This window comes from Stenella coeruleoalba (assembly GCF_951394435.1).
Source record: "Stenella coeruleoalba genome assembly, chromosome: 20".
Lineage (NCBI taxonomy): Eukaryota > Metazoa > Chordata > Mammalia > Artiodactyla > Delphinidae > Stenella > Stenella coeruleoalba.
In genome coordinates this window covers 55,970,663-55,988,099 of record NC_137166.1, presented here as the reverse complement: position 1 = coordinate 55,988,099, position 17,437 = coordinate 55,970,663, and the positions used below count along the sequence as shown (strand labels likewise).

The following is a 17,437-nucleotide window of genomic DNA, read 5'->3' as shown; positions in this document are numbered from 1 at the left end:
GTAGGAGAGGGACAGGGGCCACAGGGTGGGGGGCAGGTCTGGGGAGACTAAAGAGGAGAGAATCAACTATGTAAGAAACCAGGGAGGACACGGTGGAGAGGACCAGAGGCCAAAAGGGACAGGAGCTGTGGTCCTGAAAGGGGAGAGCAGGGTATCGGGGCCGGACAACAAAATTCAAAATCATTTGGCCATAAAATATAAACACGCTATGTTTCTACGGTGGGGAAGGGGAGCGAAAGGGGGCATAAGGGAAGAGAGACTTCTGGGGAAGGGCCGTGGGGGTCCGACCCCGCCCTGCTGTGCACCCCCTCCCCACCCCTTCCCTCTGTGTCTGTGGGTGCATGTGTCTGTGTGGGTCTGTGTGCGCACTTCCCCCGTCCCCTCCCCGCCCCCAACCCCCCCCCCACCCTTAATCGGTGCCATTCCAGTTGCTGCCGGCTGTCATTCGGCTGTCACTCCTCTGCCCATCGTCTTCAGAGGGGGAAAAGAGGGGGAGCTGGAGGGGGAGAAGCCCCAGCCAGCCCTGCCCCTGCCCTCCCCCGCCGCCTCTACCAGAAGTCCCGGCGGTGGTAAGAGTCGGGGTCACAGTATTTTGTGACAACCACTCTGTTGGCGAACTTGCGACCCGTCAGGCCCTGCATGGCTTTCTGGCAGTCAAACACAGAGGTGAACTCCACGAAGATCTGTGGGAACAAGACGCAGGTTGTGAAGACCAAGGCCTCCCGGCCTCCAAGGATGCGCCGGTTCACTCACAGCAACCAGCCAGCATCTATCTACCCAAACCCAGAACTCCGCGGGAGGGAGAGGGAGGGAGGGAGGTTTACCAAACATCCTCCAGCACCCCAGGATCAAAGAATGACAGAAGACAGAGACATGCAGAGGCATGGAGAATGAGAGCAGAGGAAGCTTAAGTCAAGAGCCCCAAAGGGCAGGGGACAGGGGTGAGCTCAAGGAGACTGGTCACTTATGCTGAGTGTCTCCCCTGTACCAGGCACCATGCTGGGTGCTCCCCCAGCCACCCCAAGGGCCATGGGTGTCTCCCCCAGACAAGGGATGAAGTAAGGAAAGCTGACAAATTAGTACTCAAACGCAGGTTGATTCAAAAAAAAACAAAAAAACACCTGAACCTTGATCTGCTCAAGCTTCTCATCTTTCTTGAACCACCAGTTACAGAAGTGGAGGGAGGGGTGGATATAACCAGCCTAATTCAGAACATGGGGAGTTCTATAAAAACATGCCCCCTAATGCCTCAACAAGCAAAACGGCTTGCAAAACAAAACAAAACAAAACAAGTGACAAAACTGATAAATTTTAAGGAAGTTTGAAACCGAACTGCAGGGTTCCTTATTTTGATCAAAGCAGCTATAAAAAGACATTTTTGAGACAGTAAGGGAAATCGGAACATGGCTTGGGTAGACAGGTACTAATGGTAATTTTGTTAACGTACTAATGGTACTGTATGGTTTTGTTAAAATAATTTTTTAAAGTCATCTGTTTATAACAGTAGTTCTCAACCAAGGTGAATTTGTCCCCAGGGGACATTTGGCAATGTCTAGAGATGATTTTCATTGTCACAAAGGCATGAGTAACACTACTGGCATCTAGTGGGTGGAGGCTGGGATGGGGCTAAACATCCTACAGCACACAGCACAGGCCCCAAAGCAAGAGTGACCAGGCCCAAGACATCAGGAGTTCAGATAGAGAACTGTGCTTAAGTGATATATGAGATATATCTTGTTTCGGGGGGGGGGGGGGGGGGGAAGGGGGATGGGAAGCTGAATATATAGAAATCATGAATGGTAAGATATTGGTAACCTGAAGCTGGGCGACGGGCCACTAAGACACTGCTACACATACTAGAATACGACTTTAAAAACATTATACTATAACCTTAACTCTATCGCCACGACGGTTTCTCTCAACTCCTACGTTTGAAAAGAATGATGATGAAGTTTGAAAACAAATCACATAGACTGATCCCTGAGACCAGACCGGGTCTTTCAATTAGTCCCCCCCAAACACGTCCTCAGCCCCCAGGCAGCCTCCAGGCTCTCCTCTCTCGAGCCACGACTGCACTAAGGAGACTGACCTGTCATGGACGGAGTGTCTCCAGTGCAGCAGTTAGGGGCAGGTAGGAGCGCAGGCCAAACCCAGTGCGGCCCACCCTCCCCTCCTGCCCCCGCCCCACCCCCCTCTGCCCCCACCTGCGATGCTTTTCCACTGCTCCTCGGCAAGTCTGTCCAGCCTGACACCTGAACAGGGATCAGGGTGCCTACCAGACCTCAAACTTGGAAGCAGCTCTGTCCAGCCCACTGCTCCCCGCAACATCTCTGCTGGGGTCTCAGGACCTCAAAGCCAGCCCAACACTGACCATCGTCCCTCCCCCGCAGACCTGCTCAGGTCCCCTGCTTCTCACCTGCCATCTCTGCCAGGTCACCAAACCCAGAAGGCTGAGATGAGCATCTCACTGGCTCCTCCCCCTCCCCGGCACACCCAGATCAGCCGCCATGGTCCCGCCATGGTCCCGCCATGGTCCCGGCATTCACAGGCCGGTCCCGGCATTCACAGGCCACTGACTTCTCTTCATCCTCCTGCCTGCTCTGAATCAGGTCACCGTCTTTCACCCAGATGACCACAAGCCGTTAGTACCCAAAGCTCCAAACATCACACGGCTGTCACCCCCCACCCCTCCAAATTCCCAGCTCTGCTTTGCACTCCATGCCCACCCCCCCCCACTGTAAGGCACCACCTCGATGTGCCAGGTGTTCCCCACGTTTAAGAGCTTTCGAAGGCTCCCCCCATCCTCACTCAGAACAGCCAGCATGCTTCCTAGCACCCACGCTTCACCCCCTCCGGCTACACCAGCCACCTCGCTGCCTCTTGCCAGGACCCCACCTGCCTGCCGCGAGAACTGGGTGTCGCTCGGGCTTCACCAGCTCCTGACTTGCCTACCTGAACACAGGGCCCAGTGCGACGCTGCTCCCCTCCCAGCCACCACCGGAAGCAGCACACGCGCTGTCTCTTAACGTGGGCATCCCACTGGCCCACAAGGCGAGCAGCCACACACGCTGCAGGCATCCTGAGGCGGGGCGTGCGATGCTGGCACCTGGCACAGTGCCAGGGACAACGCGACTCGGTGAGCTCAGAATCAGACCCCAGAAATCAGAAACCTAACTGTGGAGAAGGGCTCGGAGCTGCTGTGAGAGCTCAGGACGGAAGACACAGGTGGGTTTGCTGCTTTGGGGACTATTTTTAGCACTTTTCTCCCCCTTCCATAGACAAGGCCAAACCACTTACCCAAGATCACATGAAACCCAGGTTCTGAACCAAAGCTGCTTCTATACAGAGGCAAGAGGCAAGTCCTCAGCCACAGCGGCACAGCACGCGCGCTGCCTCTCGCCGCAGGCCTGGGCCCCCAGAGGCCCCGCTCTCTCTGGGTCAGAGTAGGGTGTGGGTGTGCGTGTGTGCCTGCACACGTGTGGGGACAGGGGACGCTCACGAGAGCACGCTCCCACGCACCTTTCCACAGCCGGGCACCTCCACGCCGTCCACGGGGCGGGGGATCTCGATGGACTTGACGAGCCCGTACTTGCTGCATTCGTCACGCACGTCCTCCACGATCTCCTCGTACTCCTCATCGTCCAGCAGCTCCTCAGGCAGGACCATGTTCATGAGGCACAGGACCTCAGTCGGGTGACCACCCATCTGCACCTGGGAGCTCATCAGGCCAGGCACTTGCAAGGTCACGGGGGTCTGGTTGATGGTACTCTGTGGGGCAGCAGGGGCAGGGGCGTCACGGGGCAGCTCCGCCCTCGCCCCCTCCATGCCCACTTCCCCCGAGCCCTCCCCCAAGACGCCATCCCAGGGAAAGACCCTGCTCTGCCCTTGAAGACCCAGGCACCCACTCCCAACACTGGCCAGGAAAGCCAGGGGCAGAGCTTAGGACGGCCCACCCAGCGTGCCCCCCGGCCCCTTCCCACCCCCCCACCCCCCCACCCCCAGATGTCCCCTAGCCAATGGAAGATGACGTGCCGGGGGGCTCACCAGCGTGGCATTCTTGGCTCCCACGCTTGCCCTCTGGACAAGCAGCTTCTTATCCCCCAGCTGCATCCCGTTCAGCCCCGCAATGGCCTGCGTTTGGAGAACGCGGGATGGGGGCACGCAGGAGAGAGGTACAGGTCAGAGGCCAGTAGCCTGACACCTCCCCCGCAAGCCCCACTACCCCAGAGCCGGACACTGATAGGGAAGAGGGCAAGGGAAAGGGGTGAGAGCTTGGCAAGAGCTAGAACCGAGGGAAAAGGGCCCCTATGCCCAGCCCTGCTTCGGGGTGGCCTCCTCCCACCCATCCTGAATAAGGGAGACCTCAGCAAGGATACAGAGCAGGGTGAGGGCAAGGACAGACTCGCCAGCGCAGGGTCCCAGGGCTCACCTGGTCTGTGACGTTGATGTCCACGTACTCACAGAAGGCGTAGCCCTTGGAGAGCCCTGTGGCACTGTCCTTGACCAGGTTGAAGGCCTTGAGAGGCCCAAACGATGTCAGCAGCTCTTTTACCTGCGGCAGGCCAAGACGCCATGAGAGTATGGACGAAGGCTGTGACGGGGGAGGGGCGGGAAGAGACGAAGGGTCTACCTGGTCGTCATTCAGGTAGTTGGGTAAGCCCCCAATGAACAGCTTGTGGGCAGAGTCCGGGACCACGGTGGACACGACTCCTAAGGGCAGAAGGGAGCAGACAGACTGTGAGTGCCAGCACCAGGTCGTTTCACAGACCCTGGCAGATGTCTGCAGGGAGAGGCCCGGCAGCCCTGGTCAGGCCACGTCCCTCCCACCCATGCACCCTCCCCAGCCCCGCCTCGGAGGCGCACCCCGGCAGCACCCTTCGTTTGGGACGCAGAGCGACCCCAGCACAGCGGCACATCGGGGCCCTGGGGTCAGAGACACGAGCTCACACCCCAACCTGCCACCTGCTGCTGCGTCACCTGGGCAGGTTCCCTCGGCTCTCGGCCTGCTGGAGAGGCATCGTGGGGATACACAACCCCTCCTTCATCCTCAAGCCTCCACTCAGAGCCCTCCCCCAACCTGCCTCTGCTGAGACCAGGTCTCCCCAGGAAGCCTCCACGACCTTTCCCCGTGGGCCTGTGCTATGCACAGCTACAGGTGTCCCGAGCCGCTCTCTGGCCTCAGTCACAGGTGACCTCGGAGGAGTCTGCTGCTCGGTGTCCGTGAGGGCTGGGACGTGCCCGGCTCACTCAGCACCCTGGCAAGGCGGGGCCCACTTCAGCCAAGCAGGTTTAACGACCACCGTGCGTCCACCCCAATCCTGCCCTCTCCGCTGAGCTTTTGACTCGGGCGCCTGCCAGGACTCAGCCCAACGTCTCGCACACTTCCAAAACGTTGTCCTTCAATTCCTGGAGCCTCCCCACAGGGCCTAAACTACACAGAGCTCCAGGACGCCGGCTGGACACAAAGAGGATAGAAACGTGGACCACCACCCACCCGGCCGGACCTGCTGTTGACTTTGAGTTCAAGGCCCACTAGGCCCACTACTGCCAGACGCACCACCTTGCCTTCCTCTGCAATCCGGCACCAGGTGGCCCCGCTCCACCTCCTCCTGACCTTGGAGAGGAGCAGGCGACATGGGAGATGGGAAAGAGCCTCAGACACTGCCACTGCGCCCACAGAAGGGCTCCCTCTCCCACCACCACCCACCGGTCCAGCCCCTCCGGCCCTGCCGCTCCAACCACCAGAGCCCAGCCCCATCGGGGTGGGGCATGCAATCCTCTGAGACGTGGCCTGGGCAAGGAGAGATGAGCAGAAGCATCTGGGAGCCAGGACCACGGACCGAGCACTCCACACCGGGCACCCCTGGCCGAACTCCTTCCAGCTATTCGTTTCACGTTCTCCCACCCCTACCCACAGCACGACAGAAGGAGACTGAGGCCCAGGGAGCAGGTACCACGTGAGGTCACACACTCCAGGACCCCCAACTTCACAGGCAGCTCTCAGGGAGCGAAAGGCTCTGCAAGGGTGCCGTCACAGGACACGGGCTGCGGATACAAGACTGCAGAGTGGCAGCACTGGGGCTGGAACCTGCCCCACCACACACCTCAGGGAAGCACACGGCACCGAGGGCACCAGAGTTGGGCTCCCTGGGCTCCAATCTGGGGTACGAGACTGAGTGAGGCTCCTCTGGGCCTCAGTGACCTCATCTGTGGAACGGGGAGAAGCTCGCACCCCCCACCCCGAGCGCGTGGATGAGCACGACGGAGCCACACGAGCACTGGACGCGGGCTGGCGGCCAGGCTCGCCACCCCACGAAGCCCAGGCCGCGCCAGCACGAGGGAGCAGCAGGTCGGCGCCTCAGCAACCACAGCCCCTCCGTGCTCACTCGGTTCTGCCAGGGGAGAAGGGCCTGCTCTTCAGGGTCGCACGACCAGGAAAGCACAAGATAAATGGGGAACCCAGGCCGGTGTTGATGCCCAAAGTCAAAGCCCCGAGCAGCTCATCTCCGGACGGCACGCTCTGGGCGCCGCTCTGCTTCACACACCTGTTCTCTTCCAGAGGGGCTACCTCTCACCTTCACCTCTAAAACCTCACCACCCCCCATAAGGCTGCCCTGGACCCCCAGGTGCCAAGCAATCCTTTCTCATACCTGCAGCGTCACCTGCCCCTCGGCAGGAGGACCGTGACCGCCTCGTGCACTGCTGTGCCCCTGGCACCCCCGGCACTGCTTCGTAGGATCCTCCTGGGGGAGTGGAGGAAGCCCCACAGGTAGGGGCCTCTGGAGGCAGAGTCAGATTCGCCCCTGAACTGAGGAGTGAGCCTGATGCAGGACGGGCACTCAGGGTGAAGCTAAATTCACAAATTCAAAGATGCTACGCCTTCCTGCTCCCAGTTTCCATCTCGTCTTTAGGGCCACTGCACAGTCAGGCCTGAGATCAGGGAGCGCAGTTAAGGTCTCACCCCTGCAGATGATATACACTTTCAGTTTCAGGTCAGTCCCCTTTTACCAAGACAAGGAAGTTACCTTTCAGGTTCCTACATTGTTTCTTTTCCAACCAAGCGTGCCTGCCGAATTTTATCAAATGCTTTTATCAAATGCTTCTCCCGCTTATCGAACATTAGATCGAAATATGACCTTTATTGCAGACAACGTTTAACCTGCAGCCACCATCACTTTCCCTGCCATCCCCGGCACCCAAGGAAGGAACAGACTCGCCCAGTCACTGGTGGCTGGACCCCCGGCCTCCCTGGGGAGATAAATCCCAGAGAGGAGGTCAGCCGTAGTAACAGAGCCTGCGACCGAACACTGTCCCTGCCCCTGCGATGCCTCCGGTTCCACAGGAGAGAGGTGACAAGTGGGGCAGCACGGGAGACGGCCAGGCAGACTCTGCGGTCAGGCTGCGCCACCCGGGGTCCCAGCAATCACTCCTCTGAGCACGTCACTGCTCGCTTCCTGCCTCACTCCCCTCCTTCGTGAGAGGGTGCCCCAGCACCTACCACAGGAGTCAAGGGCCACTGCAGCACGAAAGCAACTCAAACCACGCGCCAGTGCGAGTGGCTACGTGCCAATAGATCTTAAAGATCTGGCCCCTAGTTGTCACCTGCCGACCCTGTACTACAGGACAGTCACGATGACGACCACCTGATCCACGGGGCACACTTGGGACTGTGCTGGCCCAGGAAGCAGGAGAAGCAGTGGGCTCCTGTGTAAATAGGAATGAGTTAAAACGCAGGGAATTCACTGGAAAGAGACACAAAGGAACGTTCCGTGGCTTGATCTGGGAGGTGGCCCCACAGACATACGTGCACATAGAGCGTCAAAAAGTCAGTAACTTCTCAAGTTTTTTTTTATAAGCTAGAGAGATGTGCTGAATTTACCCAAACTGGTACGGTGGAAAACACTGGGGATGAGCCAGGGACCCAGCCCTGAGTCCCAAGGTGCCACCCTCTCTGGACTCCACATCCCCCATTTCACAAAGTGAAGAGCCAACTCAGTTTCCAAGAGGTGTCCTTCAGCGTGAAGCCTCAGCCAGCAGAACGCCACGTTCTCAGCCCCCAAGGGTGGGGCTCACGGCCCCCACACCCAGAGCACCCGGTGCTCACCCTGCCTTTGCCTGAGAGCTGGGCCCCCAGCTCGGCTACCGCAGCACTGGCCCCTCCAACCCCACAGCGTTCCCGGCCCCCAACAGGGCCCCTCACAGGCCCAAATCCTCACTTCCACTCGGCAGTCAACCACAGGGGTCAGCAAACAGCCTGCAGGTTCCTGTTTCTGTACAGCCTGCAGGCTTTCCGAAAGGTTGTTTTACCACATGTGAACGTTTACACGGCACCCAAACATCAGGATCCATGGATGTTAAGGCATACGGGACACAACCACACCCACTCGCTTAGGAAGCACGCGTGGCTGCTTTCCTGCTACAACTGCAAGGTAGTTTCAACAGAGACCACGCGGCCTGCAGAGCAAAAAACAGTCACTCTCTGGCCCTTTACAGGAGAAAGTTCTGCCGACCCCAGGTCTGCTATGTTACCTACCGACCTGAAGTGGTACTAAACACGGCTGCGTAGGCTGGCCCGGAGCACAGGGGTCGACGGAAAATCCACATCAGACCCCGCACCAGGAGCTCTACTGACCACCTGCCCATCCACACAGGCTCACCCACGCTCGTACTGACCCCGCGGTCCAGAGCAGGGGTGGCTCCGCCACTTACAAGCTATGAGTCCTCAAGCAGACCACAGCTCACCCTCTCTGGGTGCCGGGCGCCACCTCTGCAAACAGGGAGACGCCCAACTCCCAAAAATTCGAAGGCCGGATGAGACGACGCATCCCCTCTGAAGCACTCGTGCTGCTTCCCTGTTAGCTCCAGCTGGCCTACAGAGAGAAAGGTGGGCAAGCTCCCCACTCACCAGGCACATAGACAGAGGGATTCTCTGACATGCCAGGCAGGGGCTGGTAGTCGTGAGGCCTGCGGATCTTCAGCGACTGGCCCTGGAAGATGATGCCATCAAAGGCCATGGCCTGCGTGGTCTCGTCCACTGAGCGGAACTGAAGGAAAGAAAAGGAGGTGGTAAGGGACAGGGTGAGTGGCCAGCCAGCCCCCCAACCCCCGAGGGCTCTGGGACAGCAACCTGGTAGAGAAAGGACTGCAGAAGAGCCCAGTGGGAACAAGGGCTGCTGCAAACGGGCTGGGCCTGACCCCACCACATGCCCGGCTCACCTCTAAGAAGGCAAAGTTCTTGTCCTGGTTAATCTGCACTGCCAAGACGGGATTGCCGGGGGCCTGCGTCAGCCCCCCAAGGCGCATCTGGGCGTTGAAGAAATCCATCATGGCCTCCTGCAGAGGGAAGAGGAGACAGGGGGGGGGGCGGGGGAAGGGAGGTGGAGAGAGGAGGGGAAGGGTGAGAGAGGGAGACACAGAGGGGTTTGGGGGTAAGGGGAGAGGGATGGGGGGCGGGGGGGAGGGAAGGGAACAGTGGAATATGGGTGGGGGCACAGAGATCAACAGTAGGAACAAAAGCAGGAGAAAGATCAGAGAAAGTGGGGGGGAGGCAGCAGCAGGAAAACAGCCAGGGACCAGGAGGCGGGACAGGAGGTGTGGAGAGAGCCACAGGGCCCCAACCAGGGGGAAAGAGAAAGATTGCTCAAGAAAGATGCGACAAACAACAGGGAGAGGCAAAAAAAACATAAAACAGAGAACAAGGAAACGGAATGTGTGAGAAAAAGAAACATCCAATGGCGACAGCAAGAGAGAAATGGCAAGGAAGTAGAAAAGCAGCAGCAGGCAGAACACAGGAAACCCGATTGAGTGAGTGAGTGAGAAAGAGAGAGAGAGAGAGAGAGAGAGAGAGAGAGAGAGAGAGAGAGAGAGAGAGAGAGAAAGAGAGAGAGAGGAGCAAAGGGATGGAGGAAAGAGGGCGGGAGGCAGGGAGCGCAGGGCAGAGGGTTGGGGAGGAAGGGCGGGCGGGAGGGGAGGAGAAAAGAGTGATGTGGAGGAATCTGGCCCTGGAGTCCGGGGGCTGGTTTATCAAATGTAGCAAAGTGCAGGTTGAGAAAGTCAGAATGGACCTTACTTGCCTTCGACGACGGTAGCAAATTTTTTGTTGCTACGAGGGATCTCAGCCCCACAATATTTCACTTTAAAGAGAAATGGAAACAACTCTTTGATCTCGGGATTCTCAGGGGGTGTCACGGGAAGGGGTGGGGGAGAGGGGAAGGGGAGAGGAGCGGTAGGGAAGGTGAGGGGAGGTCGGGGCGATCAAAAATAAAAGAACAGCGACCATGGGAGGGATGTGGGGAGAGGATGGGGGACACAGGCGGCAGAGAACAAGAGGCGTGTCAGAAACACTGAGGGGGAGCGTGCGTGTGCGTGTGCATGTGCATGTGTGCGTGTCCGAGTCTCCCTCTCTGTCTCTCTCCACACGGATTCGGATTCGTGGATTCGTAGGTACGTTACGTGTGTGCCTGCTCTCTGGGTTGCTGGAGGAGGTTGGGAAAGGGAGACGGGAGAGGGAAAGGAGGGAGGGAGAGGGCCACCCCCAGCCCGGCCCCTGGCTGGCTCAACTCCATCGGTCCGTCTGGGAGGGGGCCGGGGGGTCTTGCAGGAGCAGAGTCTCACCCGTGCAGGTTGGGGGACGGAATGGAGGGAAGGGGAGGAACAGGTGGGGGGGACAGGGAGAGGTAGGGGCAGGGGGAGGGCAGGGAGAAGGCAGTACCTCAGTGATGCCGAAGGGGATGTTGCCCACATAGAGGCGCCGGGCCTGTCTGGTCATCTGGCTACCGACCACGGGCACCGGTGTCGGGGTCACAGCCAGACCGTCGGGGGTCATGGTGGGGAGAAGGGCGGTGGCTGGAATCTGACCGGCAGCTTCAAAAGGAAGAGACGGGGATTAGAGGACATCAGGGCGCCCGTGGAGCGGCTCAGCAGCCGCGCCCTCCCAGACATGGGCAACCACCGCCTCTGCGAAACCAGGTCTGTTGACAGCTTCATCCCTGCTGTCAACTGCAACAGTAAGGGCTGTTGTCAAGGGGCTTCAAAAGGCAGAGGCCAGAAAACCCAGGGTGAAAACCCCATCCGCCACCCCCCCAAAACCGAGGCTCTGCTTCCTGACCACCCCAGTATACAACCACTCCAGCTCACGAGAGGGTAAGGGGGCCAGAGGACCAGCAGATGTGGGGCGGCGGCCGGAGCCTACCTTGCATGGCCTTGTACTGCATGGGGGTGATGTGCTCGAAGCCGGGCGGTGGCACGTCCCAATATTTACGGACCTTCTTCTTCTTCTCGTGGCGGGGGGAACGACTGGGGGAGGGGGGAGGGGAGAGCGGGGCAGGGCGACCTCAGTCTGACCAAAGGTGGGCCTGCAAGTCCCCCCAGGTTCCCCTCGGCTCCCCCGCCCAGCTCGGCTCTCTCCAGGAGGGAGAGGATCCGGGTCGGGGCCGTGCCCAGGCCCGGGGAGGGTGCTATTGCAAGGCAGGTGGGCTCTCCCCAGTGCTCGGGCCGGGGCTGGACAAGGACAGGGCAGGGTGCACAGCGGGGAGGGAGGCGAAGGAAACGGACGTCAGGGCGGAAGGGGCAGGAGGAGAAGCTCACATCAATCCACCGTGCTCCTCTTTAGCGCCTCTGGTCAAAGGTTTGCTGGGGGGTGGGAGGGAAAGGTGTGGGGAGGGGTGACTGGGGACCCTCGTCTTCCCCACACACCACACCCCCCAAGGCCGCTGAGTCCAGGGCTGGGGCAGGGCCGAGGTGAACAAGCAGCGGGCAAACCCCCTCGGCCCTGCCATTTCCCCCACGCCCCCCACCCCCAAGCAAGAGGAAGGGAGGAAGGGCCAGACAGACCACTTTCTAGCTGAAGAGACTGAGGTGGGAGGAGGCAGGACTTCCACCTATCCCGCCCTTCCTCACCCAAGGGGCAGAGAGGACAGAGGGGAGCCTGGGGAGGGAAGAGGCGTTAGAGCGGAAACCGCCGTCCCCCTCCCAGGGCGGCACCCCGGAGACCCGCAGTGTGGGCACAAGAGGGCCGGGAAGGGGAGGGAGCCCCTCACCAAGGGACAGACAGAGCAGCTCCCTGTCACCAGACTCGCCTTGGAGATAAAGAAACTGCCGCACCAGCGACCCACCAGAAACTGAAGGAAACCCCAGGAACAGGGAAGAAACTGATTCAGACAGATGAGCAGCAGCGCCTCCCCCAGGTCCACGCGGAGAGGAGCCCCAGAGCCCCGGGACGTAGCCGCCCGCTCCCCGCCCTGGTACCTTCGGCGCCGCCTGTCCCGGGAGGCGCTGCGCTGGTCCCGGTTGCGCCGGTCCCGGCTGCGGCTGCGGCGCTTGCGGTCCCGGCTTCGAGAGCGGCTGTGGCTGCGCTTCCGGTGCCGGTTCTCCTTGTCACGCTCTGGGCAAGGCCGGGGAGAGGATGAGCTGAGGGATGCCGCGGCCCAGCCCACCCGCGCACTGCTGGCTTCGCCCCAGCCCCAGGGAGGCCACCCCCAAGGGGAAGGGGTTTGATGGAGGAAGGGAGAGCAGGCTTCCTGGGTCCACACGCGAGTCCAAAGACCCTCGGGACCGGGGAGGGAGCTGGTTACCTGAGGGGACAGGGCCTGGAAGTGCCCCCGGGGTGTAAGGTACCTGAGGATGCTCAGGAGGAGCTGGGGAGCCAGAGAAGACAGAGGAGGCTGGCTCCTGGTCCCCCTCGAGGGCTGAGGGGCCTGACCCCAGGGTCGTCCCTGAGAGGGGCAGGGCTAGAGGCTGGGGAATCAAGAGACCCAATGATGTTTTCCTGAAGGGACCCAGCAGCCCCTCAGGAGACCTCCTCAACCAGCTGGCCCCCACTGCCCCACCATCAGGCCCCGGGGTCAGGCACCAGGCAGGACCCGCTTCGCTGAGAAGCAGGGACACCCAGCCCATCCCCACCCCACCAGCTGAACAATGCAGGATCCCCTCCTCCAGAAAGGCGTGTCTTTCAGAATCTGGGGGGTGGGGGGGAGGTGCCGGCCCACTACCCCCCATTCCCACACTCCCTCAGAGCCAAGGACAGCAGGAGCTGGGGCGGGGGCTTTCTCCAGAGCTCCCCTTGGCGCCTTCAACCTCCCCCCACTCGCCTTGGGGGCGGCGCCTAGGAACAGAGCACAGCCTTGCCAGCAAAGCACAGAAACCTTGGCTCCCAGCAGACCTCTCCCCCTCTGAAGGAGGTGCAGCTCCTGCACCACGCTGTTTGTACTCTATTTTCTCGGTTCAAAGACGCCACTGATTCCTCAACTATCCTCGACTACCCCTCAAACACGTGTTAACTTTACCACGTGTCTGGGGACGGGGCGGCAGGGGGCGGGGGGGTGTGTGTGTGGAGATAATAAGAGAATGTCATGGACCTCACTACAACAGGATAAACCTGCACCTTAAAAAGGAAAAAACGTCGTAGCAATCATCGGGATGCCGCCTAAAACCATATTCTGCGCTAATTTTACTTGCACTCGATCCTTACTGTTACTTCGGGAAAACACTGGGGAGGGGGCCTTGCTCACGTAAGAGATGAGAAACCTAAGGTGCAGAGAGATCACGTGACTTACCCAGAGCCAAAAAGCATGAAAATGGTGAAGCCTGAATGTGAACCTTGAAATGTCAGCTAAGGCAGCTAAGCAGCGGACAATACTCCTAAAACACTGGAACCACTAACGACAGTGGGATTGCCTCCTTGAAAATAAAAAGACTAAACATAAAAAATAAATTGAAAACTGGCACCTGGAGGGGACAGGAGGGAACGGGCAAGCAGTGTGAAGCCAGAGGTAAGCACAGAGTCATGGCACTGGGCCCAGGGAGGAGCCCTGGCCAGAGGCTTTGGGCCTCTGGCTCCATGCTTGTGAGACGGGCAGGTTGTGAGCAGGAGACCCTTTCCTGTGGCTTAGGCTCTAAAACAGACAAGCAGGGAAAGCGACGAACACAGAGGAAGCAGTGGCACCTGCTGGGTGCCTGGGACACAGAAAAGGAAATTAATTCCCTGGAGACACAGACTGACACTTGGAGGAAGTGGGACCGCAGAGACAAAGACCCACAGGCACAAAGACCCATGGGCAGAGCAACACATGGGCAAAGCTTCCCCCTGAGGCAAGAGTAACACCCCCCCACACACACACCCACTGATACAGCACAGATCAGAACAGAAAAGGGAGCTACAGTTGCTCAAAATGCTGTGGCCACCTTGTTGTGGGAACAACTCCACCAACCCAAGGGACATGCCCCGGCTGAGGGCCTGGCCCCCCAGTACCAGTAGGAACACCCAGGGAGAAAGCAGGCAGCACACCTGCAAGTGCCCCAAGGAAGGCTCCATCAGTTCCACTTGGCTTTCCAGCCTAGCGGAACATGGCTTTGCAGCCCAAGCAGACTCGGGATCGGTTTCAGCTTTTCTGCATAAAACCATACAACAGCAACCAAACCTTTAAACCTCATTTTTCTCTTCTTTAAATGAGACTCATGCTTACCATCAGGTGTGGGACCTGGCAGAAGGACGTTTGGAAAGCAACTTTCCCTGCCTTTCCCCATCTCTAACACCATCTCTGAGTGAGCTGAAAACCTGCCTCTGTACTTCCTCCGTAAATAAGAAATTACACTAGGAATTATTTCACAATAAAAAATATCACTAATCGGGCACTTAACGTATGCCAACCCCCATGCCACACACTTTACCTATGTTGCCCCATTTAATCTCAGCTCTACCTCTGATCAGCTGAAACGTGGGAAAGTTTTTACTTTCTGAGCCTGTTTCCTCCTCTGCAAAGGACAGGAAATCACTTCAGCCTCATAGGGCTGTTGCAAGATCCACTTAGAAAAACTGTGCAGAAGAGCTTAGCAAAGTGCCTGACACATGCTCAAAGTTTACCTGCAACTATTATTTCTATCATCCCTGTTTATTCCAACATCCCAACGACAAAAACAAACAAAAAAAGTCACCCTACACGTACAAAAAAAATAAGCATACAACTACTGAGCAATGAAGTAGGTACTAAAACCCAGGTCTGCTCACCTCCAAAGCCTCTACTGTTAAACGGTACATCATGTACGTACAGACACCCCGTGGGCACCCCGAAACGTGACTTCTTGTCTCCTAATCCAGCCACCCCCTACCCCACTCTAGGGTGGGCCGAAAGGGGAATCCCAGCGCCCCATGGGGCCCTCCGAACACAGGTAGCTTAAGCCTCAAGCCTACCACCTTCCCTCGGCCTAGCTTCCTCACTCTCAAATCGAAATAAGGAGACAAAAGAAACCTGTTAACTATCTAACGCTTCTCTCAGTGCTGACGTTTTTGGGGCCCCCAAAGTAATCAGCGTTAGCACGGCCCCGTGCTTGGACTCGGCGTCACCCGAGGGGGACGTGCCTCCCACCCTCCCGACTGAACCAGGTCCCCCTACTCGCTCAGCCTCAGTCTCCTCCCCTCCACGCTGAGATTTACGAAGCTGAGTCTAGATGTCCCGAGCTGCGATCCTACAGGACGTGGGGTTTGCCTCTCTAGCTAGGGAGCGATGGAACGCAAACATTCCGCACTGTGATCGCCGGGAGAGCCAGAACCCCGAGAAAGGGGTACAGGCGTGTGAGAGGAACACAGAGCACGCACAATGAGGCCTCTTCCACAAGCGCCGACCCTGGCGCCCCACGGCAGCGGCCCGGCGTGACACTGGCGGCCGGTCCGCAGGACCAGGCGCAAAGGGCGGCGGTGCTACAAGCGCCCCCCCCCCGCGCGGCCCGGCCCGTGCCCACGTGAAGGGGGTCCCACAACGGCCATTTTGGAACAAAGGGGGCGTGGAGACCCGGGCCGCGGGCCCGGCCGGAAGCGGAAGTGCCAAGGCAGCCGTAGAAAAGGAGGAGGTGCGAGACCGAATCTATATAATCTCCTTTCCAGATTAAAAAAACCTAAGTCCGCGAGGGGACACCCGGCGAGCCCGCCGCGCGTGCCGGAGACCACGTGGGGCGCGGAAAAAGGAGCGCATGCGTCCGGGCCTGCGCTCGCCGCTCCCTCCCCTCCCCTCCTGCGCGGCGGCACGCCGGGAGGTCACGTGAGCGAGGCGCGCGCCGCGGGACTTGGTGGGGGGGGCGCCGCGCGGCCCTGAGAGGAGGGGGAAGCAAGGAGGAAAATGGCGGGGGACACGGAGGGAAGCCAAGAGTCGCCCCGCCCGCCGTCCCGCACCCCCGGCGCCCTCACCTTGCTTATTCTCGTTGAGCTGCCGCTCGAACTCGTCGAAGTCCGACATGCTGAGGCGGCCGCGTAGGGCCCTGTGGAGCTCTCGCCTCGCCTTGCCGCGCGCCCGCTCCGGCCGCTTCGGCTACTTCCGCCGCTTGCTTCGGCTACTTCCGGCCGCCGCCGGCGCTCCACCGCCTCCTACCTAATCAAGCCCGGGCTGCCCGCCCCACCCCAGCTCCGCCCCTCTCCCCGCCTGCGCGCCCGCGAGGTGCCCCTCCCCCCCGGGCCTGGCTCCGAAACGCGTCGGCTATTTCCGGACCGTAGAGGAAAGCCTCGGGAGCAGCAGCTACGGCTGCTTCCGAAAACACCCGAAGCGAGGGTTTCGCCGCCTTCCCAGGTTTTCGTAACTTTTCGGATATTAGCTCTTCAACGTTCAGATGTTTCCGTAGATCCTCGCGTTCCTCTGCACCCAGCCCCCTCTAAGAATTCGGCTTCTTCCGAAAATTGAAATTGTCCCAGTCTTTGCTTGCGCAGATTCTCCCCGCTCTTCTCCGCCGGCCCTGTCCAAGCAATCGGCTACTTCCGACAAGCCTAACCGTCCCGGACTTCGTCACTTTCCGAAGGCTTCCGGAGCTCGCCCTCAGACCCAGCCAGAGATTAAGCTCGTTTCCAAACTTCGGCTCTTTCCGGAGATGCCAGGAGCACCCTCCTCCCCTCTCGGAGAACTTCGGCTCCTTCCGCCACCGCTTCGGGAAGGCTTCACTCACGGGAGATAGCTTCGACTTTTTCCGTCGGCACTTCGGCTCCTTCCGGCTCCGGGAACCGAAAAGGGAGGGAGGACAGAGGAGAGGTGGGTCAGGGGAAGGGAAACGGAGAAGGGGCAGGGTCCCGGCTCTCGGAACCTGACTCTCCGGGTGGGGAAAGGGGAGGAAAAGAAGGGCTGATCTTGCGGAGGGCCTAAGAAGGTTGCGCGAGACAAAATCAGCCAGCGGGGTGAAGGGTGCGCGCGGCCGCTGCGGAGGTTGCCAGAGCGGCTTTGTGCGCCTGCGCAAGGGGGAAGAGGCGGGGCGCGAGGTGGGCTTCTGCGCCTGCGTAGAAGCCGGTCTGAGGCGAGGTTTCTCAACTGTTCCGGAAGGGTGCCTGCTTCCCGAGCCCCCAGAGCGCGTGCGCGAGTCTTCTCCTTCCTCCAGGGAAAGTACTGCATTCCCGACCGTTAAGCTAGGCCGCCCTCTCCTGGTTGCCATGGCAACCGCACAAGCGCGCCCGCCCCACCCACCCACC

The 17,437-nt window shown here is 59.6% G+C and overlaps 1 protein-coding gene across 4 annotated transcripts; it reads right to left on the bottom strand.

The window, feature by feature from the left end:
- Positions 1-413: 413 nt before the first annotated feature.
- Positions 414-17,237, bottom strand: U2AF2 (U2 small nuclear RNA auxiliary factor 2). Of its 4 annotated transcripts, XM_079907327.1 has the most exons (13): positions 16,178-16,244; positions 12,616-12,735; positions 12,247-12,382; positions 11,587-11,631; positions 11,192-11,295; positions 10,712-10,863; positions 9,217-9,333; positions 8,906-9,044; positions 4,631-4,710; positions 4,430-4,552; positions 4,033-4,131; positions 3,520-3,768; positions 414-683 (listed from the first exon to the last, which is right to left on the bottom strand). In XM_079907327.1, the coding sequence occupies exons 5-13, from the start codon at positions 11,211-11,213 to the stop codon at positions 549-551; spliced, it is 1,116 nt and encodes a 371-aa protein (XP_079763453.1). In that variant the 5' UTR covers positions 11,214-11,295; positions 11,587-11,631; positions 12,247-12,382; positions 12,616-12,735; positions 16,178-16,244; the 3' UTR covers positions 414-548. The 4 variants fall into 4 exon arrangements, with proteins under 4 accessions (XP_079763453.1, XP_079763451.1, XP_079763452.1 ...); XM_079907325.1 differs by lacking the exon at positions 12,616-12,735 and having other exon boundaries at positions 16,178-17,237; XM_079907326.1 differs by lacking the exon at positions 12,616-12,735 and having other exon boundaries at positions 4,045-4,131; positions 16,178-17,234.
- Between the last annotated feature and the right edge of the window lie 200 nt (positions 17,238-17,437).

Excerpts from the sequence above, each read along its gene's own strand:
- U2AF2 (XM_079907325.1), bottom strand. The coding sequence starts at position 16,226 with ATGTCGGACTTCGACGAGTTCGAGCGGCAGCTCAACGAGAATAAGCAA. Across the intron at positions 11,632-12,246 it reads CGGGACAGGCGGCGCCGAAG|CAAACCTTTGACCAGAGGCG; the intron begins GTACCAGGGCGG and ends CCCACCCCCCAG. Across the intron at positions 684-3,519 it reads AGGTGCCCGGCTGTGGAAAG|ATCTTCGTGGAGTTCACCTC; the intron begins GTGCGTGGGAGC and ends TTGTTCCCACAG.